The sequence below is a fragment of the Balaenoptera ricei genome, chromosome 2 (assembly GCF_028023285.1).
Source record: "Balaenoptera ricei isolate mBalRic1 chromosome 2, mBalRic1.hap2, whole genome shotgun sequence".
Classification (NCBI taxonomy): Eukaryota; Metazoa; Chordata; class Mammalia; order Artiodactyla; family Balaenopteridae; genus Balaenoptera; species Balaenoptera ricei.
The window spans coordinates 100,622,894-100,648,205 of NC_082640.1; the positions used below are offsets into that span (position 1 = coordinate 100,622,894).

At 41.5% G+C, this 25,312-nt stretch overlaps 1 protein-coding gene and 1 non-coding gene across 7 annotated transcripts in view; both read left to right on the forward strand.

Annotated features, from left to right (window-relative positions):
• SPG11 (SPG11 vesicle trafficking associated, spatacsin) overlaps window positions 1-25,312 on the forward strand; it is a 103,753-nt gene that overhangs the window by 63,795 nt on the left and 14,646 nt on the right. For 2 of the 6 annotated variants that reach the window (XM_059913396.1, XM_059913394.1), the window contains exons 28-40: window positions 5,948-6,110; window positions 8,287-8,501; window positions 8,952-9,705; window positions 15,367-15,506; window positions 16,260-16,458; window positions 16,880-17,017; window positions 18,951-19,084; window positions 19,854-19,961; window positions 21,715-21,883; window positions 22,341-22,429; window positions 22,579-22,734; window positions 23,449-23,600; window positions 24,067-24,695. In XM_059913396.1, the coding sequence (XP_059769379.1) occupies window positions 5,948-6,110; window positions 8,287-8,501; window positions 8,952-9,705; window positions 15,367-15,506; window positions 16,260-16,458; window positions 16,880-17,017; window positions 18,951-19,084; window positions 19,854-19,961; window positions 21,715-21,883; window positions 22,341-22,429; window positions 22,579-22,734; window positions 23,449-23,600; window positions 24,067-24,247 (2,598 nt within the window). In that variant the 3' untranslated portion in view covers window positions 24,248-24,695. Of the gene's footprint in view, window positions 1-5,947; window positions 6,111-8,286; window positions 8,502-8,951; window positions 9,706-15,366; window positions 15,507-16,259; window positions 16,459-16,879; window positions 17,018-18,950; window positions 19,085-19,853; window positions 19,962-21,714; window positions 21,884-22,340; window positions 22,430-22,578; window positions 22,735-23,448; window positions 23,601-24,066; window positions 24,696-25,312 lie in introns of those variants that run through there. The other 4 variants (XM_059913395.1, XM_059913397.1, XM_059913400.1 and 1 more) reach the window with 4 other exon arrangements.
• On the forward strand, window positions 20,962-21,069 carry LOC132361058 (U6 spliceosomal RNA). The gene has a single exon (XR_009501373.1). It is a non-coding gene; the product is annotated as a U6 spliceosomal RNA (small nuclear RNA).

The window sequence follows — 25,312 nt, forward strand, 5'->3', positions numbered from 1 at the left end:
GGCCTTTATTATGTTGAGGTAGTGCCTGTGCCCACTTTCTGGAGAGTTTTTATCATAAATGGGTGTTGAATTTTGTCAAAAGCTTTTTCTGCATCTATTGAGATGATCATATGGTTTTTATTCTTCAATTTGTTTATATGGTGTATCACATTGATTGATTTGCATATATTGAAGAATCCTTGCATCTGGGGATAAATCCCACTTGATCATGGTGTATGATCCTTTTAATGTGTTGTTGGATTCTGTTTGCTAGTATTTTGTTGAGGATTTTTGCATCTATATTGATGAGTGATATTGGTCTGTAATTTCCTTTTTTTTTGTAGTATCTTTTTCTGGTTTTGGTATCAGGGTGATGGTGGCCTCATAGAATGAGTTTGGGAGTGATCCTTCCTCCACAGTTTTTTGGAAGAGTTTGAGAAGGATGGGTGTGAGCTCTTCTCTAAATGTTTGATAGAATTCACCTGTGAAGCCATCTGGTCCTGGGCTTTTATTTGTTGGAAGATTTTTAGTCACAGTTTCAATTTCATTACTTGTGATTGGTCTGTTCATATTTTCTATTTCTTCCTGGTTCAGTCTTGGAAGGTTATACCTTTCTAAGAATTTGTCCATTTCTTCCAGGTTGTCCATTTTATTGACATATAGTTGCTTGTAGTAAGTAGTCTCTTATGATCCTTTGTACTACTGCAGTGTCAGTTGTAATTTCTCCTTTTCTCATTTCTAATTTTACTGATTTGAATCCTCTCCTTTTTTAAAAAATATTTATTTATTTGGTTGCACTGGGTCTTAATTGCAGCTGGTGGGCTCCTTAGTTGTGGCATGTGGGCGCCTTAGTTATGGCTCACCAGCTCCATGGTTGCAGCACATGGGCTCCTTTGTTTCAGCTCATGGGCTCCTTAGTTGCAGCTAGCCGGCTCCTTAGTTGTGGCATGCAAACTCTTGGTTGCAGCATGCATGTGGGATCTAGTTCCCTGACCAGGGATCGAAGCCAGGCCCCCTGCATTGGGAACGTGGAGTCTTAACCACTGCACCACCAGGGAAGTCCCTCCCTTTTTTTCTTGATGAGTCTGGCTTAAGGTTTATCAATTTTGTTTATCTTCTCAAAGAACCAACTTTTAGTTTTATTGATCTTTGCTATTGTTTTCTTTGTTTCTGTTGCATTTATTTCTGCTCTGATCTTTATGATTTCTTTCCTTCTACTAACTCTAGGGGTTTTTTTGTTCTTCTTTCTGCAGTTGCTTTAGATGTAAGGTTAGATTGTTTGAGATTTTTCTTGTTTCTTCAGGTGAGATTGAATTGCTATAAACTTCCCTTTTAGAACTGCTTTTGCTGTGTCCCATAGGTTTTGGGTTGTTGTGTTTTCATTGTCATTTGTTTCTATGTATTCTTTTATTTCCTCTTTGATTTCTTCAGTGATCTCTTGGTTATTTAGTAGCGTATTGTTTAGCCTCCATGTGTTTGTGTGTTTTATAGTTTTTTTCCTGTAATTGATTTCTTTTTTAAAAATATTTATTTATTTATTTGGCTGCATCGGGTCTTAGGTGCAGCGTGCGGGCTCTTTATTGCAGTGTGTGGGCTCTCTAGTTGTGGCGTGTGGGCTCTCTAGTTGTGGTGCACGGGCTCCAGAGCACGCAGGCCCGGTAGTTGTGGTGCACAGGCTCTCTAGTTGTGTTGCGCTGGCTCCAGAGCACACAGGCTCTCTAATTGTGGCATGCAGGATCCAGAACACGTGGCCTCAGTAGTTGTGACATGTGGGGTCTCTAGTTGTGGCACAGGGTCTCTAGAGCATGGGGGCTCAGTAGTTGTGGCGCACAGACTTAGTTGCCCTGCGGCATATGGGATCTTAGTTCCCTGACCAGGGATTGAACCTGCGTCCCCTCATTGGAAGGCAGATTCTTAACTGCTGGACCACCAGGGAAGTCCTTCCTGTAATTGATTTCTAATCTCATAGTGTTGTGGTCAGAAAAGATGCTTGATACGCTTTCAACTTTCTTAAATTTACCGAGGCTTGATTTGTGACCCAAGATGTGCTCTATCCTGGAAAATGTTCTGTGTGCTCTTGAGAAGAAAGTGTATTCTGCCGCTTTTGAGTGGAACGTCCTATAAATATCAATTAAGTCTATCTGGTCTACTGTGTCATTTAAAGCTGTGTTTCCTCATTTATTTTCTATCTGGATGATCTGTCCATTGGTGTATGTGGAGTGTTAAAGTCCCCCACTATTATTGTGTTACTGTGGATTTCCCCTTTTATGGTTGTTAGCATTTGCTTTACGTATTGAGGTGCTCCTATGTTGAGTGCATAACTATTTATAATTGTTATATCTTCTTCTTGGATTGATCCCTTGATCATTATGTAGTGGCCTTCCTTGTCTCTTGTAACAGTCTTTATTTTAAAGTCTATTTTATCTGATATGAGCATTGCTACTCCAGCTTTCTTTTGATTTCCATTTGCATAGAATATCTTTTTCCATCCCCTCACTTTCAGTCTGTATGTGTGCCTAGGTCTGAAGTGGTCTCTTGTAGACAGCATATATATGGGTCTTGTGTTTGTATCCATTCAACCAGTTTGTGTCTTTTGGTTGGAGCATTTAATCCATTTACATTCAAGGTAATTATCAATATGTATGTTCCTGTTACTGTTTTCTTAATTGTTTTGGGTTTGTTTTTGTGGGTCTTTTTTTCTCTTGTGTTTCCCACCTAGAGAAGTTCCTTTAGCATTTGTTGTAAAACTGGTTTGGTGGAGCTGAATTCTCTTAGCTTTTGCTTGTCTGTAAAGCTTTTGATTTCTCTGTTGAATCTGAATGAGATCCTTGCTGGGTAGAGTAATCTTGCTTGTAGGTTTTTCCCTTTCATCACTTTAAATATCCTGCCACTCCCTTCTGGCCTGCAGAGTTTCTGCTGAAAAATCAGCTGATAACCTTATGGGGATTCCCTTGTAGGTTATTTGTTGCTTTTCCCTTGTTACTTTTAATATTTTTTCTTTGAATTTAATTTTTGTTAGTTTGATTAATGTGTGTCTTGGCATGTTTCCCCTTGGATTTATCCTGTATGGGACTCTCTGTGCTTCCTGGACTTGATTGACTATTTTCTTTCCCATGTTAGGGGATTTTTCGACTATAATCTCCTCAAATATTTTCTCAGACCTTTCTCTTTCTCTTCTTCTTCTGGGACCCCTGTAATTCAATGTTGGTGCGTTTAATGTTGTCCCAGAGGTCTCTGAGACTGTCCTTATTTCTTTGCATTTTTTTTTTCTTTATTCTGCTCCTTGGCTGTTATTTCTACCATTCTATCTTCCAGCTCACTTATTTGTTCTTCTCCTTCAGTTCTGTTATTGATTCCTTCTAGTGTATTTTTCATTTCAGTTGTTGTGTTGTTCATCACTGTTTGTTTGTTCTTTAGTTCTTCTAGGTCCTTGTTAAACATTCTTGTATTTTTTTGATCTGTGCCTCCATTCTATTTATGAGATTTTGTATCATCTTTACTATCAGTACTCTGAATTCTTTTTCAGGTAGGTTGCTGATTTCCTCTTCATTTATTTGGTCTTGTAGGTTTTTACCTTGTTTCTTCGTCTGTACCATATTTTTTTGTCGTCTCATTTTTTTTGATGGGTGGGGCCGTGTTCCTGTCTTGCTGGTTGTTTGGCCTGAGGCGTCCAGCACTGGAGTTTGCAGGCAGTTGGGTGGAGCTGGGTCTTGGTGCTGAGATGAGGACCAATGGGAGAGCTCACACCCATTAATATTCCCTGTGGTCTGAGGTTCTCTGTTAGTCCAGTGGTTTGGACTCAGCACTCCCACCACAGGAGCTCAGGCCTGACCCCTGGCCTGGGAACCAAGGCCCTGGTCACACAGGGATTCCTCCCGTCCCCTTAGGTGTCCAAGGTCCCTCACCAGCGCCTGGTTGGTGCCCTAGATGTGAGGAGACATGAACTCTATGTCCTCCTACTCCACCATCTTGACTCCACACCCTGCATTTAAGTTTCTTTCATGTCTTTTTCATGGCTTGATAGCTCATTTCTTTTTAGTGCTGAATAATACTACATTGTCTGGATATACCAGTCTATTTATCCATTCACCTACTGCAGGACATCTTGGTTGCTTCCAAGTTTTGGCAATTATGAATAAAGCTGCTCTAAACATCCGTGTGCAGGTTTTTCTGTGGACATAAGTTTTCAACTCATTTGGGTAAATATCAATACCAAGGAGTACTCGATCATATGGTGAGAGTATGTTAGTTTTGGAAGAGACCACCAAACTGTCTTCCAAAATGGCTGTACTGTTTTGCATTCCCACCAGCAATGAATGAGAGTTCCTGTGTCTCCATATCCTTGCTAACCTTTGGTGTTGTCAGAGTTCCAGATTTTGGCCATTCTTAGGTATGTTGTGATATATCATTGTCTTAATTTGCATTTCCCTGATGACATATGGTATGGTTTGGATCTTCTTCTCATATGCTTATTTGCCATCTGTGTATGTTGTTTGGTCAGGTATCTGTTAAGCTCTTTGGCCTATTTTTTTAATAGTGTTGTTTGTCTTCTTTTGTTCAGTTTTAAGAGTTCTTTGTATATTTTAGATAACAGTCCTTTATCAGGTGTGTATTTTGCAAATATTTTCTCCCAGTCTGTGGCTTGTCATCTGATTCTCTTGACATTGTCTTTTGTAGGGCAGTTTTTAATTTTAATGAAGTCCAGCTTGTCAGTTATTTCCTTCATGAATTCTTTCTTTGGTATTTTATCTAAAAAAGCCATCACCATACCCAAGGTCACCTAAGTTTCCTCCCATGTTATCTCCTAGGAGTTTTATAGTTTTGCATTTTACATTTAGGTCCTTCCAGGTCTCTTCTTATTCTTGCTTGTCTGCCCGTGCTCCAGCCCCCAACCAAGGGGCAGTGCAGCTGCTCCGTCGTTACCTGAGCTCTTTACTTCCATATATTTTTTACTTTAACCAGTTCCATCGTCTGTCTGCCATAGACCCTCTTCTTAGAGCAATAGAGGTAGGGAAACAAGTAAATAAAGACTAAGAACTAATGCTCTGGGGGCTTCCCTGGTGGCGCAGTGGTTAGGAATCCGCCTGCCAATGCAGGGGACCGGGTTCAAGCCCTGGTCCAGGAAGATCCCACATGCCGTGCGCCACAACTACTGAGCTTGCACTCTAGAGCCCATGCTCCGCAATAAGAGAAGCCACTGCAGTGAGAAGCCCGCGCACCGCAATGAAGAGTAGCCCCCGCTCGCCGCAACTAGAGAAAGCCCGCGTGTAGCAACGAAGGCTCAACGCAGCCAAAAATAAATAAATAAATAAAATTTTTTAAAAAGAACTAATGCTCTGATTCAAGCTTGATGTGGCTGCTTCTTGGGGTCATCTTCCTATTAATATTTTTAGCATTTGATTGAAATGACAAAAGTTCAGGCTTGCTAATTGAGATCCTTCTCTAATGATAGTATAAACTACAAGCAAACTAATAGAACCAGCTCAGCAATGTTAAGCAGGTCTTTTTAAGAGGTCTTCGTATGTGGATTTCAAATCTTCTGGACTCAGGGCAGGACTAGACCCCTCTCTAAAGAAGCTGCTAAGTGAAACATGTCTGGTTAATTTCACAGCCACTCACAGGACTGTTACTTTGGCAGTCCCTAACTTGGCGGTATTTGCATTGCTTCACTCCATTCAGTCTTTAGGTCTCTTTCCCATTTTTGACTTTCACACACATAGCTCTCTACAACAGCATGTCCCACAAAGAGACAAACTACAAAGCTGCCAAAGAGGGCTTATTTTTGCTACTCCTCTGAGCTGCACTACAAATTACTGCTGTTTGAAAAGGACCTGAATAAGCATTCTCCTTTGTAATAGGAGATGCCTTTGATGGTACCTTGGCTTTCTTAGACATTCCCAAGTTCAGAGGTTTTGATTTGCTGTTCCTGAGAAACCACTTTCCCTGACCCTTTCTTTTTTTTTCATAGCTTGAAACGGCAGCCACAAGGGTCCACGCTATCATTCCTGCCCCATGGCTGAAGGAGCATGTGTATTTTCTTTTGAAGCTTATGCTGCAGCAGTGTAGGACCCAGTATGAGCTGGGGAAGCTTTTACAGCTGTTTGTTGGAATAGAGCATCTCTTCTCTGATGGTAAGACAATACTTACAGGTAAGTTGCTGTTAAGAAGTTAGCTTACCTAATCCTGAAAATATTTTAGAAGGGCATTCAGGAAATTAAAATGCATAGGATATAAGACATTACAGTCCAGAACAGTGTGTGAAGAAGAGGTTACAGGAAACTTCAGTCATGGTTAAAGCATTTACAACAGCACAACAGGGTATAACACAAGTAATACAACTATCTACTAATTCTAAGCAAATAGCCAGATTTCCCCTGGCTAGCCTCTATACTACCCTGTCACTATTATTGTTTTCTTTGACAAGTAACCCTAACATGTCATCATTGTTCAAGGTCACAGACTTGTTTCAGGAATGCCTAATTCATTTTGAAGGTTTTAAGAGACTAATTGTGTCGATTTTTTCCAGATTCCTCCAGACATTGGCAGTCTCTAAGCTTGTTGCTGATTGAATGAAACCAGTATTGCCTTACCCTCTTTTCTACTTGTCTGATAATTTCAAGTTTTTGTTGAGTGATAATGTTCTTTTACACTAGATTCTGGTATTTTTCACTACCAGGGTTATTTTATCACATTTAAACTCACAGATGTTCAACTGGAAAGCTCACATTTGCACAGAACAGGCACAGAGTGCCTGGGCTTCATGCCCGTGTTGTAGGCTGTGGGGCTGCTGACTAGAAGGGAAGGGGGGTGTTTCCAAAATGCAGTGTATATAAACTACTGTCAGTTACTACGTAGACCAGACAGTAGGTCCTTTTAATATAAGGTACTTTCATTGGTCTCTAGTAACTTTAATTTTCTTAAGAAATAAATTTCCTGTTCTCTTGCCAGAGTTAACCCTATCCTTAAAAAATTACAAGGATTGTCTACATTGTTAACCATTACTATAATGCTTTTATTCACATAATTAAATTATTTCTGTTTTTATAGAATAGTTGTACGTGTATATCATGTATGTGCTTAGAGAAAAGAAAGGTTTTTTAAAAGACTTATGTTTTATATTATGCCTGCAAAGAAACCCAGTATGCTCATACTGGTGGTTATTGTGCAAGGTGTCTCACTGTCCCTGGAACTGCGTAAATCAGAGCACAGCTCAGCAGGTGGCATTGGGAGCAGGCTCCTACAGAATGTTTTTCATGCCCCTCCTTTATGGTAGGGCACACGTAGGCTCTATGCATACTATACTTGGGAGTAGGAGCAAACCCAGCCACATAAATTATTGGCAGAGAATTCCTAATGTTACTAAGGATAAGAATTTGTTTGATTTCACTTATATGTGGAATCTAAAGAACGAATGAACAAACAAAAACAAACTCATAGATACCAGGAACAAACTGTTGGTTGCCAGAGAGGAGGAGGGTGAGGGAATGGGCAAAATAAGTGAAGGGGATTAAGAGGTACAAACTCCCAGTTATAAAATAAGTAAGTCACAAGGATGTAATGTACCATAGAGAATATAGTCAATAAAATTGTAATAACTTTGTATGGTGATAGTAACTAGATGTATCATGGTGATCATTTTGTAATGTTCAAAAATATCAAATCACTATGTTGTACACCTGAAACTGATATAATATTGTTAAGTCACTTATATTATACTTTGATTAAAAAAAGAGAGAGAGACTTTCCTGGAGACATCAGGCAGTGCTTAGCTGGGTCTCCCTGGGTTAAGTTAGATAGGTATCTGGAGGAGCAAGTGGTGCTCCATTCTGAATACAGTGTACCACGTTAGAGCTTTGGCTGTTGACCACCTGCAGTTTCAACTGTCCTAGAAGTTCTGTGTCTTGATCCACATGATGCCTGCAGTGAATGAATGAGTGAACAATCATAAAAACAAATTTGTTCAAGGTAGGAGAAAAATCTGGAAAAAGATGGAACTAACCTGAATGAATGGCCAAATCTTCCCAAGGTTAACTGAGTTGCTACTACATAGTAGGCCACCAACTTCTGCCTGGTATATAAAGCCAGATTTATAGATGGAGTCCATGTGCTAATCTTAATAGTTCTTACTATATAGGAGTTGCCTTTGGCTTCCTCTGCCAGCCAACCAGAGTAGAAAAATCGGTTTTTATTTTCCCTTTAACTACATTATTATGTTAAATATGTTCTCCCCTCATATTTAGTTACTCTTGAAATGCCATAGCAGTATTTTACTGATTCAATGCTTATATCTGCTTCTCTTTGGCACAGGTCCAGATGTGAAGAAGCTGTGTGTCCTTAGCCAAATTTTGAAGGATACGTCCATAGCCATTAATCGTGTAATTATTACCAGCTACAGCCTTGAGAATTTTCAGCATGAATGTAGATCAATTTTGGAAAAACTGGAGACAGATGGATACTTTGCTTTGGCCAGGAGGGTAGCAGAACTAGCGGAGCTACCTGTGGACAACTTGGTAATTGAAGAGGTATCATTAGTCTTTTAAGTTATTTAAAATCTTAGCTTTTTGAACCAGCATTAAACAGAACTAAATGAGGTATGTGATTTACCAGTGATGATACTTTTTCGCTTTCGACACAGACATTACTTTCAGAAATGAATGAGCCTAGAATGCCCATTTTTGAGGAATGTTTCCTTTAATATAAGGTTAGCTTACAGGACATGCTACAATTATTTTACTTTGAATAGAATTAAATATAAGGTGGCTTCCTCTTGAACCTCATTCAATTAGATAAATTTAGAGTTGTTTTTCATACCTTAACTTTCCAGATAAAATATCCAGGATCATCTGTAGCCAAGTCCCATGTTCTCTAACTTGATTTGGGTTTTAACAAGTATGGTATACCGAGGGAGCATTAGCATTTATGATATTTCTTTATCCAGGAAAGGCTAAAAATTGCTGTGTTCAATTTCACAGATAACACAGGAAATGCAGACCTTAAAACACATTGACCAGTGGTCCCTGAAACAAGCAAGAATTGACTTCTGGAAAAAATGTCATGAGAATTTTAAGAAAAATTCCATTTCAAGCAAAGCAGCTTCTTCCTTTTTCTCAGCCCAGGCTCTTACGGCATGTGAGTGCCCAGCTGAAGAGGGACCAAGCAGCACTGAGGAGCGCCATCTGCTGCTCACTCTGGCAGGACACTGGCTTGCCCAGGAGGACCTGGTGCCTTTGGAGGAGCTGGAGGAGCTAGAGAAACAGATCTGGCTCTGCCGCATCACCCAGCACACCCTCAGGGGAAACCAGGAGGAAATAGACCCCAGATGTTCTCAACAGATTTCAACTACTGGTGAACTTTCCTTTGAAAGCTTAGCCAATGAGTTTTCATTCTCTAAGTTGGCTGCTCTGAACACATCAAAATACTTAGAATTTAATGGCCTTCCATCCAAAGACACTTGTGAGAACAAACTGAATTGGAAGGAGCAGGAGTCCCTAAACTTTTTGATTGGGCGCCTATTGGATGATGGCTGTGTGCATGAAGCAAGTAGAGTATGCCGATATTTTCATTTCTATAACCAAGATGTTGCCTTGGTGTTGCATTGCAGAGCACTAGCTTCAGGGGAGGCTAGTGTAGATGACCTGCACCCAGAGATCCATGCTCTCTTACAAAGTGCTGAGCTGCTTGAGGAAGAAGAAGAACCTGGCGTTCCTCTAAGGAAAGTCCAAAGCAGTAAGTGAAGGAGATGAAATTGCCCTGAGTCCTGTGAGGTGCTGTTGGCATTCTCTCCATTCTCTCCAGGAAGAAAGGGTCCCTTTTGGTGTACCAGTTACACTAAGTTAAGGGTAATTCATAAACTAGGTAATTAACTAGTCAATGAAGTAGAAACACCTATGTCTTTTTTTTTTTTTTTAAACCTAGAGCTCTAGTTTATCGCACTTATTTATTTATTTATTTATTTATTTATTTGGCTGCGTTGGGTCTTAGTTGTGGCACATGGGATCTTCGTTGCAGCATGCGAGATCTTTAATTGTGGCATGTGGGATCTTTAGTTGCAGCATGTGGGATCTTTTAGATGTGGTATGCAGAACCGTTAGTTGTGGCATGCGAACTCTTAGTTGTAGCATGTGGGATCTAGTTCCCTGACCAGGGATTGAACCCGGGCCTTCTGCATTGGGAGCGCGGAGTCTTAGCCACTGGACCACCAGGGAAGTCCCATCTAGGTCTTTTAACTAGCTAAGTAGCAAAGTTAGAGGGAATCTCTCTGACTTGTGGCTAGTTCACTGAAATTTATCCTATGTAAATAATCATGTTTCCAATTGTACATGATCACATATAGAAATATGATTGATTTTTTATGTTAACCTTTAATCCTGTGATCTTGCTGAACTCACTTATCCTAGGAGTTTTCTTATAGATTCCTTGGGATTTTCTATGGAGATAATCATATCTGTGAATAGAGGCAGTTCTGTTTCCTCCTTTCCAATCTATTTGCCTTATTTATTTTTCTTGCTTTACTGCTCTAGCAAGGACTTCCGGCATGATGTTGGATAGGGGTGGTGAGAGTGGACATCCTTGCCTTGTTACTGATCTTAGGGAGGAAGCATTCAGTCTTTCATCATTAAGTGTGATATTAGCTGTAGGCTTTTTGAAGATACCCTTTGTCATGTTGAGGAAGTTCCCTATTTGCTGAGAGTTTTTATCATGGATCAATGTTGAATTTTTTCCTGTTTTTTCTGCATCCATTGATATGATCGTGTTTTGTTTTTTTTTTCTTGTTTAGACTAGTAATACAGTAGATTACATTAATTGATCTTTTAATATATTGAACCAGCTTTTGTATTCCCAGGAAAAACCTCACTTGGTTATGGTGCATTATTCTTTTTGATATATTACTGGAATCAACTTGCTATTTTGTTGAGAATTCTTACATTTATGTTCATGAAGAATATTGATCTGTACTTTTTTTTTTTAATACCGTCTTTGGTTTTTGCATCAGGGTAATGCTAGTTTAATGTGTTTCTGGAAAACATTACGTGGAATTGGTGTTATTTCTTCTTTAAATGTTCAGTAGAATTTACCAGTAAAACCATCTAAACCTGGAGATTTTTGTTTTGGAAGATTTTTTTTTTAATTTATTTTATTTATTTACTTTTGGCTGTGTTGGGTCTTCGTTGCTGCACGCGGGCTTTCTCTAGTTGGGGTGTGTGGGGTCTACTCTTCATTGCAGTGTGCAGGCTTCTCATTGTGGTGGCTTCTCTTGTTGCGGAGCACGGGCTCTAGGTGCACGGGCTTCAGTAGTTGTGGCATGCGGGCTCTAGAGCGCAGGCTCAGTAGTTGTGGCACACCGGCTTAGTTGCTCCGCGGCATGTGGGATCTTCCCAGACCAGGGCTCGAACCCGTGTCCCCTGCATTGGCAGGCGGATTCTTAACCACTGCGGCACCAGGGAAGCCCTGGAAGATTTTTAACTACAAACTTATTTCATAGTTATATGACTAATCAGGTTATCTTTTTCATCTCAGGTGAGTTTTGGTAGTTTGCAGTTTTTGAGGAAACCTTTTCTTGCCTTTGGGTTATTTGCACATTTTTTAGTCATCCATTTTAATTTGTGATTTTTTTTTTTTAATTATTAGCACCTTTAATTATTATTTATTTATTTATTTTTTTGGCTGTGTTGGGTCTTCGTTTCTGTGCGAGGGCTTTCTCTAGTTGTGGCAAGCGGGGGCCACTCTTCATCGCGGTGCGCGGGCCTCTCACTATCGTGGCCTCTCTTGTTGCGGAGCACAGGCTCCAGATGCGCAGGCTCAGTATTTGTGGCTCACGGGCCTAGCTGCTCCGTGGCATGCGGGATCCTCCCAGACCAGGGCTCGAACCCGTGTACCCTGCATTAGCAGGCAGATTCTCAACCACTGCGCCACCAGGGAAGCCCTAATTTGTGATTTTGACTGTATAGCTTTGCATAGCTTTTTTAATTGGTTGCTTTATGGGTTACATTATACATTTGTAACTTTTCACAGTCTACTTAAAATTATATTTTAAGGGTAGAAACCTTACCATCATGTAGGTTACTTTACTTCTCTCCCTTTATGTCTTAGTTGCCTTATTATATTACACCTACATACACTGAAAATCTCATCAAACAATGCTAATTTTTTGTTTTCAACCAGAAAATATATTTTAACAAACTCAAGAGGAGAGTAGTTTATTATATTTACTCAGATATTTACAATTTTTGTTGCTCTTCCTTCATTCCTGATGTTCCAAGTTTACTTCTAGTTTCTTTTTCCTTCTGTGTGAAGGACTTCCTTTAGTAATTCTTTCAGAGTTGTCTGCTGGAAACAGATTCTCTTAGTTTTACTTCATCTGAGAATGTCTCTATTGCACCTTCATTCCTGAAGGATGATTTTTGCTGGATATAGAACATTTATTATTTTCTTTCCACACTTAAAAATGTTCTGACACTTCCTTTTGACTTCCGTGGTATTTGATGAATAATCTGCAGTCATTCGAATCATTGTTCCCCTGTAGATAATGCATTTTTCTCTTGTTGCTTTCAAGATTTTTTCCTGTCTTTTGTCTTCAGCAGTTTGGTTATAGCATGACTGGACATGTATTTTGGGGGGCTTATGCTATTTGGGGTTCACTGAGTTTCTTAAATATGTAGCTTTATCAAATTTAGGTAGTTTTCAGACATCATTTTTTTCAAATATTTTTCCAGCACCATACTCTTACTCCTCTCCTTATGGGACTCCAATGACTCCAATGAAACAAAAACAAAAGTTATTGTTTCACAAGTGCCTGAAGCTTTGTTCAGTCTTTTTCAATCTTTCTCTGTTGTTCAGATTGGATAATTTCTATTTATCTATCTTCAGTTTCACTGACTCTTTCCTCTGGCATTTCCATTCTGCTATCAAGATTTTTTTTTTTTAATTTCTGTGATTTTTAAATTTCAGTTCTAAAACTTCCATTTTATTCTTCTTTATACCTTTAATTTCTTTGCTAAGACTTTCTGTTTTTCTGTTTATCTTAAGAGCGTTCATAATTGCTTGTTGGAACATTTGTAATAGCTGCTTTAAAGTCTGTTTCAGATAATTTCAACATTTATGTCATTTTAGTGCTGGGTTTCATCGTTTGTCTTTCCTTTGTCTTATATGAGTTGAGATCTTCCTGTATTTTTGTATGCTGAATAACTTCATGTTGTATCTTGGACATTTCGAATAGTGTGTTATGGGATGCTGTGTCTTGTTTAAATCCTATGAAGAATGTTGATATTTTTTTAGCAGTCAATTGTTCAGACTATGTTCAGACTACACGTTCCAATGTACTTTCTGTGGGCTGTGGTTCTAACATCAGTTCAGTTTTCAAATTCTTTGTGGTGCTGTTCAGATCCATCCTGTATGTGCCATCCTGTGGTCAGTCCGCAACCTGCGTAGTGGTCTGTCTGTTGACTTAGTTCTCAAAGTCTTTGATATGTTGGTCGGGATCAGATCCATACATGCAAAGCCCAGGAATGAGCCCTAATGTTTATAAACAACTTTATTGTGTTGCTTTCCTGAATCTGTCTTCCAAGTACTTTCTGGTTACCTGAGGCTTTCCTTTTCAGTCTTCTGGCCAAAGCTGGAGGTTTAGTTACCCCATCCTGTCATGTACTTTCCTGACTGCCTGCATCTAGGGCCAGCTGACAGGAGGATAATACAAAAAGGAACAGGGATTCACTCTGCCCCCTTAGGACCAGAGCACCTCTGATCCAAAAAGAAGGTCCCTCTCTGAGTTTTGGCTCTTGCCAGCTGCTGCTGCAGCCCCTCCCACCACAGCCGAGTGGTTACTTAGGAGCTAGGACCAGAGAGAATGGGCTGTGGGAGTTCCCTTTCCGCTCCTTGAGCCTGTTCTGGAGGATGTCTCCTGGAGCCCACTCTCTTTGTGAGCTGTAGTGCTTGGTTCTGGGTTTCGGGCAGCGTTGCATTCACTCTGGAGGTTCCTAGAGGGGAGAAAATGGTAATGCAGGTTATCTTCGATCCATCTGCTGCTATTTGCTCTTCAGAGTCCTCATATAGCACTGCATGCGCTGTGTCCAGCTTTTATATTGAGGTCAGTGGGAGAGACCTAGAACTGAAAACTCTAATGAAGGATTTTAAGCAGGGGAATAACATGGTCTGAGTTGCTTTTTATATTTTTGTGTTTAAAGCATATTTTTAAAAGAGTAATGTCTTAAAAGCAAAAGTATTACATGCTTAATGTAATAAATCACACAATACAGAAGTGCATAAAGTAAAAAGTGAGTTATTTATCCGTTGAACACCACACCCACCAAATTCCCCAGAATAACATCTTTTACTTGCTTGGCGTGCATTATTTTCTACGTGTGGGCTCGCACATGTGTGCGGGTGTGTGCACGTGCGCACACACACACACACACACACACAAATATTTATTTTCTACAAAAATACGGTTATATTGTTCTGCAACATTTTTCCCTGTCAGTACAGATAGATTGACCTCATTCTTTTAATAACTGCAGGGTATTCTACTATATGAATGTACTGTTTTTTTTTTAATTGGAGTATGGTTGCTTTACAATATTGTGTTAGCTGATTCACTTTTCTGTACAGTATAAACTATATGTATACATATATCCCCTCTTTTTTGGATTTCCTTCTCAGTTAGGTCATGTACTATGATTTTTTTAACAATGATTTACTGATACACGTTTAAAATTTTTCCATTTTGTTTTTGCTATTAGAAACAGTGTTATATAAATATTCTTTTCTACTTTTTTCCACTAAGAGAAACCCTTTCTCAAATTAAGAACGTTTTATTTTAGGCTAAGAGCTTTTTTTAAAAAATCAGGAATGGATTCTAATTTTACCGTGCCTTTAAGGTATCTGTCAGATGATCCTTGATTTTTATGATTTGCATTTTAGAATGTGAAGAATGCTGAGTGTTTGGAAGATTGAGTTGGGGAAGAAGGGAGGCTGGCGGCAGGAGACAGTAACACCTCTAGATGCAGGGTGATAAAGGCTGGAACTAAGGTGGTGACTGGAGAGATGTTTTGGAGATACAGTCAGGTAGACCTGGTGATTATTTGACATAAGGGGAAATTGGGAGGCAGTGTATGTGGAGGAGAGTCTGGCAGGCATCTTTGGTGATGATCTCTAGAGTGTTCATTAGGTGGCTTTGAGTCTTTGAAGTATCCTGGGCTGGGGATTTCCTAGAAGAAGGCAATGAAAGAAGTTTAAGTGGGGTGTGAGCCCTGTTAGAAGTGGTCCCAGACCCAGGGGGAGTCAACAAGGTGCAGTGAAGGAAGCTGTGAGCAGAGAGGTAGAGTCATAGGGGGCTGAGGAGAGACCTTAAAAGCCCCTTAAAGCCCCCCTCAGACCTGTATTTACTTCCAGCTTCAAGTTTGGATAGTCAGTCATTTGTGATGCTGCCCCCCAGTGATGAAGTGGTGACTACTCTGGAAACTCTGACAAGCAAATGCCTCCATGGGAAGAATTATTGCCGGCAGGTCCTCTGTCTCTATGCACTTGCCAAGGTACGTGCCAAAGGGCTGGGTCTCCACAGGAGCTCCCTCTGAGAGGGAGGGAAGGGAGAAGGTGAAGGTGGATTTTGGACATTGCCCTCAGTAGTCAGCCCTTCAGATTATAATCATGACCTGGGAGTAGAGCTCTTGTCAGGACGTTGGCCCCTATAAATCCATCCCTGGGGAATAGTGGTGAGCTTTCCATATGGGAAAGAGCCCAAAATAAGTTTTAAAATAAAATTAAATGGAATGTAATGACTATAAAACAGGAGCCAGAGCAGCCAGGAATTGTTCTGGCTTTGTGCTGATTGAGGGAGAAAAAGAGTAGATTCTAAGTGCAATGGAAGAGCACGAGAGAAAGCAAGCCGAGCACTAAAAGCCCTTCCTTGGACAACAAGGCTCAGAGACTTCTTTGGAAATTGAGGGTTCCTGCTGCCATGGGAACAATAAAGAAGGGGCTCTGCCTTTTCTTCAACTTCCTTAGGTTTCATAACATTTGAAAAGCTCAGTGTTCAGTGAGAGATCAGTCACCTGATGTTTTCTGAAGACAAACCTTTCTCTCGCTTGGATTCACCTCATTGGCAAAGCAGTAGAAAGGGCTAGAAAACAGTGTTTGCTTCTTCTAAGGTTCCTGCTCAGGATGAGGGATCTTTAAGCTCAGAAAACCATGGCGTCTGTCCACATCAGATTTCAGGAAAGGCTGTCTTCTGCTAGCTTTTTCCTGGTTCCTAATGATGGCTTGGATTGGCTCTGCCTTCCTCTCAGGAGTTGGGCTGTTCCTACACAGATGTCGCTGCCCAGGATGGTGAGGCCATTCTCCGGGTAATCTTGGCCTCTCAGCAGCCTGACCGATGCAAGCGAGCTCAAGCCTTCATCAGCACCCAGGGCCTCGAGCCAGACACAGTGGCTGAACTTGTGGCTGAAGAGGTGACCCGGGAGCTGCTGACCCCATCAGAGGGAACAGGTGCCCTACCTTTCAGGCGTCCCCAGCCTTTCAGACCACATTCTCAAGTTCCCAGCATTAAGGATTTGATGTTATGCTCATATATATCTTGTATGCTGTCCTTTCAAGTTGCCAGGTTGCACTTGTAAGAGGAGAACACATTGCATTTATTTTGTTGTTATTGCTTTTTGTTTATTGTTTTATGATTATAATTAGAGTAACTGTGCCTTTCTCTGAGCTAATGAGCTCCTGCTGTCCCGTAAGATGGCATCTCACCTGAGATATTTGACCCCAGCAAGAGGAGAGCTGCCCCGGAGCGTCTTCATCATTACCTCCTGGTGCCCAGGCCTGGGCAGGGTGGGCCTCCTGCCCTGGGGCTCTTGTCTTCCTTTCATCTCTCTCAAGGTAAAACTAGCACCTTTCTCCACATCTTTCTGTATAGGACATAAGCAGACGTTCACCCCAACAGAGGAAAGCCAGACGTTTCTTCAGCTGACCGCTCTGTGTCAAGACCGCACCTTGGTAGGCATGAAGTTGTTGGATAAGATTTCCTCCGTTCCCCATGGGGAATTGTCTTGCAGTAAGTTCTTGGCCACTTTCTTACATGTTTTGGGCCCAAGCAGGTCTCTAAGAAGTCTTCTGAGGTTAAGTCTTTTCAAAACTCAATTTGGATCCTTGTTCCTTCTCTGGATCCCTACTCCTCCAGGATTGTTTATAAGTTCTTAGTAGAAAGCCATAAGTTCACTGAAGAAAAGCTAGAAAATATATATGGCAAAGCAACCCCAAATTTAAAATCACACAAAAAGGTAACCTTTTAACATTTGGCATATTTAGCTTATTTTATTCTTACATTACCCTGAAAAATGGCTATTATTGTCCCCATTTTAGAAGAAGGAAACTGAAGCTTTAGAAAAGTTGATTAATTTATAACTGTTAAGTGGCAGAGCTGGCATTTGAACCCTGTCTGTGTGATTTCAAAGCCTGCTCACTTTTCACAGTGTTGCTGTACGCATTCAGTAGTATGTGTCCCTCTCATCTTTTTCTATGCAAGTCCATAGGTTTTTATTTTTCAAAAATAGCATTATACTGTGTATACTGTTTATAATTACCACTATGCTGTCATTAATATCTTTCCATGACACTATTCTATATAATTTTTTATAATTTTTAGTCATTACATAATATTTCTCTTGTATGTAATTAAAAAATGTATACCCTATTGTAGGACCTATAGATTGCTTCCAATTTTCCGCTGTTTTAAGCATTGTGATAGACATGCTTATAGGCAAATCTGTGTGCACATCCATGGTTATTTCCCTAAGACAAATTCCTGATTCAGGAGTATGCCCATTTTTAAGGTTTTATATATATATTGCCAAATTTACTTCAGGAAAAAAAATTCACTTCTCACTCCCTCTTAAGCAGTGTGTGAGAGTATCATTTCCTGGAGCCCATTATACTCTGCAAATTTGACGTGAAAAAGGCATTTTACTGATGTTTAGTGAACACGTGAGATTTTAAGAGGTTGAATAGGTTTATTTTTAAAACAGCCTTCTGGGAATTCCCTGGCAGTCCAGTGGTTAGGACTCGGCAATTTCACTGCTGTGTGCCCGGGTTCGATCCCTGGTCAGGGAACTAAGATCCCATAAACCGTGCAGCGCGGCCAAAACATAAATAAATAAAACAGCCTTCTGTATCTCTTCTCAGTCCAGTTCAGCAACATCTACTGAGTACTGACTGTGTACCAGGCACTCTAAAATCAGGGGTATGGTGAACAAGTTAAGCAGCAGTCCTGGAGCTCACAGACTAGGGGTGTAATTCACAGTAAGCATACTGATGGGGCCAACAAAGGTTTTGGGAGGAAATGTGCAAACCAAGACCAGAAGCATTAGTAGCCAGTAGGTTTGGGGAGGGCCCCACAGGTGCAGAGGCCCAGAGGGCACAGCATGTATTAAGGCTGAGAACCCCTCTTCTGTCTTCCAGCATTCCAGATATTTTTCCCAGTTTGCCTTTTAATTGTGCTCATAGTGATTGTGTATAGTAGTTTTAAATTTGTGTGTGTCACATCTCAATCTAGAAAGCCTGTAGAAGTGCAGAGCATCAAATAGCACTTGATTAGGTCCTAAGACTCTCCACTCAGCTACAGAGAATGCCCTCAGACTTGTATTGGAAGGTACTCCATCAGTTTGTCTGCAGAAAGTTTCTCCATCTTTAGAAAGCTAGCGTTTTTTGTTCTCATTTTTTGAGCCTTTTGGAAATACTGTCTCTATATGCAGACTGTCTTTGAGGAGAGAGTTAATCCCTGTGCTGTCACTGAGAGAAGAACTGACTTCATCCGGGGGCCATCCCAGAGCTAGAACTGGTGAGGTCAGGGATCTCAGAGGACTGGTGAGAGAGCCTTCTCCAGACAGGCCCAGCTGTCCCAGGCCCCTTGACCCTCCTGCCAGGCACAGAGCTAGACAGGGGTTAGCCAGGGTTGACAGTCCTGTCTCACCAGTGCCCAACCCACCCAGCCACAGAGCTGCTGATCCTGGCTCATCACTGCTTCACACTGACCTGCCACATGGAGGGCATCATCCGAGTCCTGCAGGCCGCCCGGCTGCTCACAGACAACCACTTGGCCCCCAGTGAGGAGTATGGACTGGTGGTAAGTCACCCCCTCACCTTCACCCTCCATCCTGAGGAAACCTTTGATAGAACAGATAGGCTGGAGACTATCAGCTCAGAGCTGATGTGGTCTTAGGGAATTTGCCTATCTGGATACCACTACCTACTTGGTAGCTGGCTGGGCAGTTCAACCCTCTGCTCCAGGTTATGATTTCTCTCCAAATCAGAGATTGCACCAAAGGAATAGAAATCAAAGAGGATCCCTGCCGTGCTCCAGGACTGTCATACCCCCTTACCAAGCAGTTAGCTTTTCTAGAGGGCTAAGACGGCAGTTACTCCCCCTGCAAAACAAGGGTCAGACCTGCCTCTTATATCTGAATTGAAATGAACTGACAACTCAAGCTTCCTGTACCTCCCCGAAATTCTCTAGGCTTGAAACTGACCCAAGTGTCTGAGCAAGCCATTGGGTGCTGTAATAAGGAGTGGTGGGAAGAGGAAGAGTGCCTGCCCAGGAGGATGGCACTTCAGCACTTGATAGTCATGTTTAGAGACAACAGAGGAGGGGACAGCCAGTGGTTTCCCAATGACTTAGCATTTCTGAATCCTCCAGAGAAGGCCCCTGTTGGGTACATGGGATGGGAAGGGGGGAGACAGGCAAGGAGGAAAGGAGTTAATAAGCATGGCAGCCTGGCCATTAACCCTTTTTCCTGCCAGAGTTTGGTATTTGAAAGCAACCAAACTGTTGGGGTAGTGGTCTGGCTCAGAGAACTCCAAGCAATGCTGATGCAAGCTGCCCTCTCCCTTTGTAGGTGCGTCTCCTCACTGGTATTGGAAGGTACAATGAGATGACATACATATTTGATTTGCTGCATAAAAAACACTACTTTGAAGTGCTGATGAGGAAGAAGTTGGACCCGGTAGGTGTACAGTATTTTTGAGCTGCAGTATGACATGTACTATTGATACTTGGGAGTCTCAGGTTTTCTCAGGAATAATCCCAATCAGGATGGACTCCCAGGATATAGAGGGAGGGAATTAAGGACCTCCCTAAGACATATACTGTAACCAGTAGCTTTAAGGTTACAGAGCTCAGACCAGGTCACAATTATGCTGATAGGTGCTAAATAATGAAGAAAAAGAGTTTGTGCGCTTCCACCTGTCTCTGTCTCCTGCCTTACTGTCCCAGTGCCTGCTTTGGCAGGGGCAAAAACCCTTCCTGAGAGCCAGGTGGGAATGGATTGACCAGCTTGGAAGGCTGTGTCTGGGGCCTTTTAGAGTGGAGAGTTTTCAGGGGACCATGAAAAAGTGTGTTGCCGAGAGCTATTCAGAAGTGAATGCCAAGGTCTGGGTCTAGAAAGCTGTGGAGCTATTTATGATGATGACCAGGAAGGAGGCTGGGAAGCAAAAGCCTGACTTGCCAGGCCTTTGGTCTCTGGGCGCTTGTCTGTCCTCAGCATACTATGTGACACCAGGCATGCACTCACAGAGCCTCTGCTTTCAAGTTGTTCATTGGCTAATTCATTGTTTTCACCTCTAAAGATTTAAAAACCTATGGGACTTCCCTGGCGGTCCAGTGGTTAAGACTCTGCGCTTCGGGGAACTAAGATCCCACATGCTGTGTGGCGCAGTCAAAAAATAAATAAATAAATAAAAACCTAGGTGCACTTTTGACATCTGGGAACTTGGGCCCAGACAAGCAGGATTAAGAGACAAAGCAGAAAAACTCTCCTCAGTGCTGGGCTAGTTTCAGGACAGACCAGTCCGGTTGTAAGGAAAGGAGCAAGTCCTGGACATAGGGACACCTTCAGGATTTTTAAAATTGTTTTTGAGGCATTTTTGTTCCTGCATTTAAATATTCTTTTAATATCTTTGTTTCTGATTACAAAAGTAATGAATATTCAACGTTAAGACACTTGGGTCCTCGCTTCGGCAGCACATATACTAAAAATTGGAACAATACAGAGAAGACTAGCGTGGCCCCTGCGCAAGGATGACACGCAAATTCGTGAAGCGTTCCATATTTAAAAAAAAAAAAAAGACACCTGGAAAACAGAACACGAAAAAAAGCCCTGTGTGTCTAGCTACTGTCTGCAGACAGCCACTGCTAACAATTTGGTATAGGCCCTTTCTTTGCACATATACCCACAAACATATATACATACATGTTCACATATTTTTATCAAATTTCTGTCATGCTGTGCAGATAGGAAATAGCCTGCTTTTCTCAGTTAACAATAAGCATGAATAATTTTCAAGTCAACATCGGTTTTAATGGCTACATGGTGTTCTCTTAGATCGTATTCTGGACATCTGGATTATTTCTAATTGTTTGCTATTAAATATCCTTGTTACATCCATCTTAGCACTTTTCTCTGCTTACTTCTTTAGGGATAGAGTCCTAGAAGTGGAATCGTTAGACTAATGCACGTGTGTGCATTTGTAAGGCTTCTCGCCTCTGACAGGTCTTACCATTTACACTCTCACCAGCAGAGAGGCTGTGGCTGTTTCCTTATACTCAGGATAGTATAAACTTTGGTATTCATTTTTGCTTATCTTTTCCTTTTCCTTGGGAGTTTTTGAGGAACTTTCAGAATCAAAGGACTAGGCCAGTCCTGCCTACCTTGCAGTACATGGCTAAGACCTTGGTATCCCCCCCTTTTTTTTGGGCAGAGTGGTACCCTGAAGACGGCCCTACTGGACTACATCAAACGCTGCCGCCCTGGGGACAGTGAGAAGCACAACATGATTGCCCTGTGTTTCAGCATGTGCCGGGAGATTGGGGAGAACCATGAGGCAGCTGCCTGCATCCAACTGAAATTGATTGAGTCTCAGCCCTGGGGTGAGCAGAGGTCACAGCAGGGCAGTGCTGCCGGCCAGGGAAGGTTCTCAGGGCTAAGCAGGGCAAGAGTCCATGAGACTAATACCCACCTCAGCTTCTAACATTTATTCAGTGGGGCCCCAGGGGGCAGAAAGGAGACAGAAGGGGGGTTGGAAGGCATTTTACCCCTCTTGTAGCCAGTGCATCCAGGGGTGTCATCTGTCAAGAACCAATGTATGTTGATGCTGTGTAAGCCTGCCTTGATGTTTCAGAGAGAAATTGAACTAGATGGGGCAGTGAATCCTACTCCAGTGTGTGTGTGTACTTTTGGCCCAATAGCCTTTACCTGAGTGAGACATACCTGCCTCCCTGTGAACATGAGCTGGCTTGTCTCTATAGTCCACCCTACTACTGAGTGGGATGAGAGTAGCCAGCCTTGGGAGTCAGACACACCCACGTTTCCTTTACTCCCCTGCAGAGGACAGCCTCAAGGATGGGCACCACCTGAAGCAGCTGCTGCTGAAGGCCCTGACTCTGATGCTGGATGCAGCAGAGAGTTATGCCAAGGTAACCATGAGAGTCTTATTCCAGACTGGACTTGGGGCTTGGTGTCTGCCGTAGGAATAATTTTATTTTGTTCCATTGCTGGAGGGTTCACGGGGGAGATGACGGCAACAAAGTCTTAATCTGTGCCTACTGCCACCCTTATCCTTCAGGACTCCTGCGTGCGACAGGCCCTGCACTGTCACCGGCTCACCAAGCTGATAACACTGCAGATTCACTTTCTGAACACCGGCCAGAACACAATGCTCATCAACCTGGGCCGCCACAGGCTGATGGACTGTATCATGGCCCTACCTCGGTTCTACCAGGTGAGCAAGGAGGAAAAACCTAGCCAGTGCTGCCAGCATCCTCTCCTGCTATCTCTGTCATGGGACCCAGAAACTGAGTGGTTTACCTAAGGTCTCGGGGCTAGTGACAGAACCAGGACAGTCCAGCTCTCCAGCTGCCTTTCCATAGTAGTATTTCTTACCAGCATATTGTTTGGGCAGAGGTTGGAGAACAGTGAGACATACTGTCTCCTTTCCCCACACTATTAAGCCAGCAGAGAGGCAGACATCTTTGCACTTAAGACAGTTGAGGTTCAGGGGAACATCCCTGCCAGTGGTCCTGCAAAGCACCTCTTAGCCCCAGCATTTCCAGAACAGTGCACTTGGGTTAGCATTAAAAAGTCAGGGCTTCTGGGAGGCTGGTTCTAGCCCTTTAACAAGGAGGGACGGTTATCAGGGAATCAGCCCTTTCACTGTTCCTTAGAGAGTTGTTAGTGAGAAAAATATTCATCAGCAGTTCTTTTAACCCATTGTGAGGCAGATTAAAAACACTGAAGGAAGGTGTTTGGGGTGTCAGGGAAGGGGAAATAGCAAACTTTTCACCAACCCTGATACGTAGAGCCTTCTAACATTATTGGTGATGATAATACTGTACACTCATAGAGTGAATATGAAGTCATTTTCTAGAGCAGTTTGCCTTCAGTTTTACATCCAATAGGCTCTAATGGTGTCCTCCTTCCCCTCCATCCTTTTAAGGCTTCTATTGTGGCTGAGGCCTATGACTTTGTTCCTGATTGGGCTGAAATTCTATACCAACAAGTGATTCTTAAAGGAGACTTTAATTACTTGGAAGAATTTAAGCAGCAAAGGTTATTAAGATCCAGTATATTTGAAGAAATTTCAATAAAGTAAGTTAAAATGCCTCAGCTTTGAGATCAGGCACGGGTAAGAATTTTATGACTACGTATAACATGCCTATAGGCTACCCCTCTGCTTGAGATGGCAAAGAGATGTCAAGAATACCCAGAAAGACAATCTTTTAACAAATTTATGCAAACAGATGAATGAGAATAGTTTGCTTATGGTGCTCTGTACTTAAAATGGGAGGAGAGCTACTCAGCTTGTCTGAGGTGCCAAAAACACTAAACATCAGAGGTCCCCTTTGGATTACTGAAATTATTCTAATTAAGGCCAGCATTAAGATACTCATTTTTAATGAAATAATGTCATTGTCTATCAAGCACTCCCTAATAGTCTGAATGATTTCTCAGATTCAAGCACCTTCTCCTCTATAGACAGTGATAAGTATCAGAGCTGATAGCCCTCGTTCAAGATACAGTATCTTAACCTGTACGTTCTTGTTTCTTTGTCTAGATGTAAACATCATCAGCCTACTGACTTAGTTGTGAAAAACCTGAAGAAGTTACTCACATATTGTGAAGATGTCTACTTGTATTACAAGCTGGCATATGAACACAAATTTTATGACGTTGTAAATGTGCTTCTGAAGGACCCTCAGACAGGTTGCTGTCTAAAGGACATGCTAGCAGGTTAGCTGGATTCAGATGACATGAGGATGGTTACTGCCAAGAATTCATACATGCCTGTTTTCTTATACTGAAATGAGGTACTGACAGATGTTTGTGGTCAGACTAGAGAAATGCCATGGGGATCTTTGATGTCTGATTGTAAAACCCCAGGACTGACCATACCAGTCCTTTGTGAATAGTGGGTGAAGAAGGAGAATTTTCACAAGGAAATTCCTATTTGAAAATAATTATTCATCTATACCATTTTATATAGATATTGGTATTAAGATCAAAAGCTCCATCTTCCTCAGGATAGCTTCTACTTTAGGAGATGATACAATATTTAGTAAAGAATACCTGTGCCTGCAGATTCCAGTTTCAAAGGAATTTAATATTATTTACACAGTTAAGGAACAGATGATACATTTCCATTTATTAGAAACTGATCTCTATAATAAAATAATTTTAAATTCAGTGTATGTCATTATCACTGCTAAGGAAATCTTAGCCCTTGTCTGCCTTAAAACAATCTTTATTGGCTGTAATTATTGCTGTGTAGTCACTGCTTTCTGTTAATTCCTTAAATCATTTAGATGGTCCTGTCTTCCACTTAGTGGTCTACACAGCTTTGATTGAGGCTCCTAATTCCTGTGTAAGAGAAATTTAAAATATTTTTTGCTCTGTCCCTACTTCTGATTCTGTGGCAGTTTCAAAAAAAAGACTCCAACCACAGATTTGGTTAAATTGCTTAAAAGAAAATATATAATAGAGACGATCACCCTATCTCTGCTTACAGCCACAACCTGAGTTATAAGTTCAATTACTCCAAATAAATAGTTCTTCTAGGTACTTAATTAGGCCTTAGTATCTAAACAACCAAACAATTCCCCCAAATAAATAAGAAAAGGAAGGCAGCTCTATGCCTTTGTTGCTCTAGGGTGACACTATTAAGGACCTCACAAATCATTTTTGTTTTAAAACTACATCTACTCATCAAGCACTTATTAAGCTTTATAAGTATACAGAGAACTGTAGTCCCAAGAGCTTTGTTCTTTACTCTCCAAAAATATCTCTTGGGAGGTAACACAAAA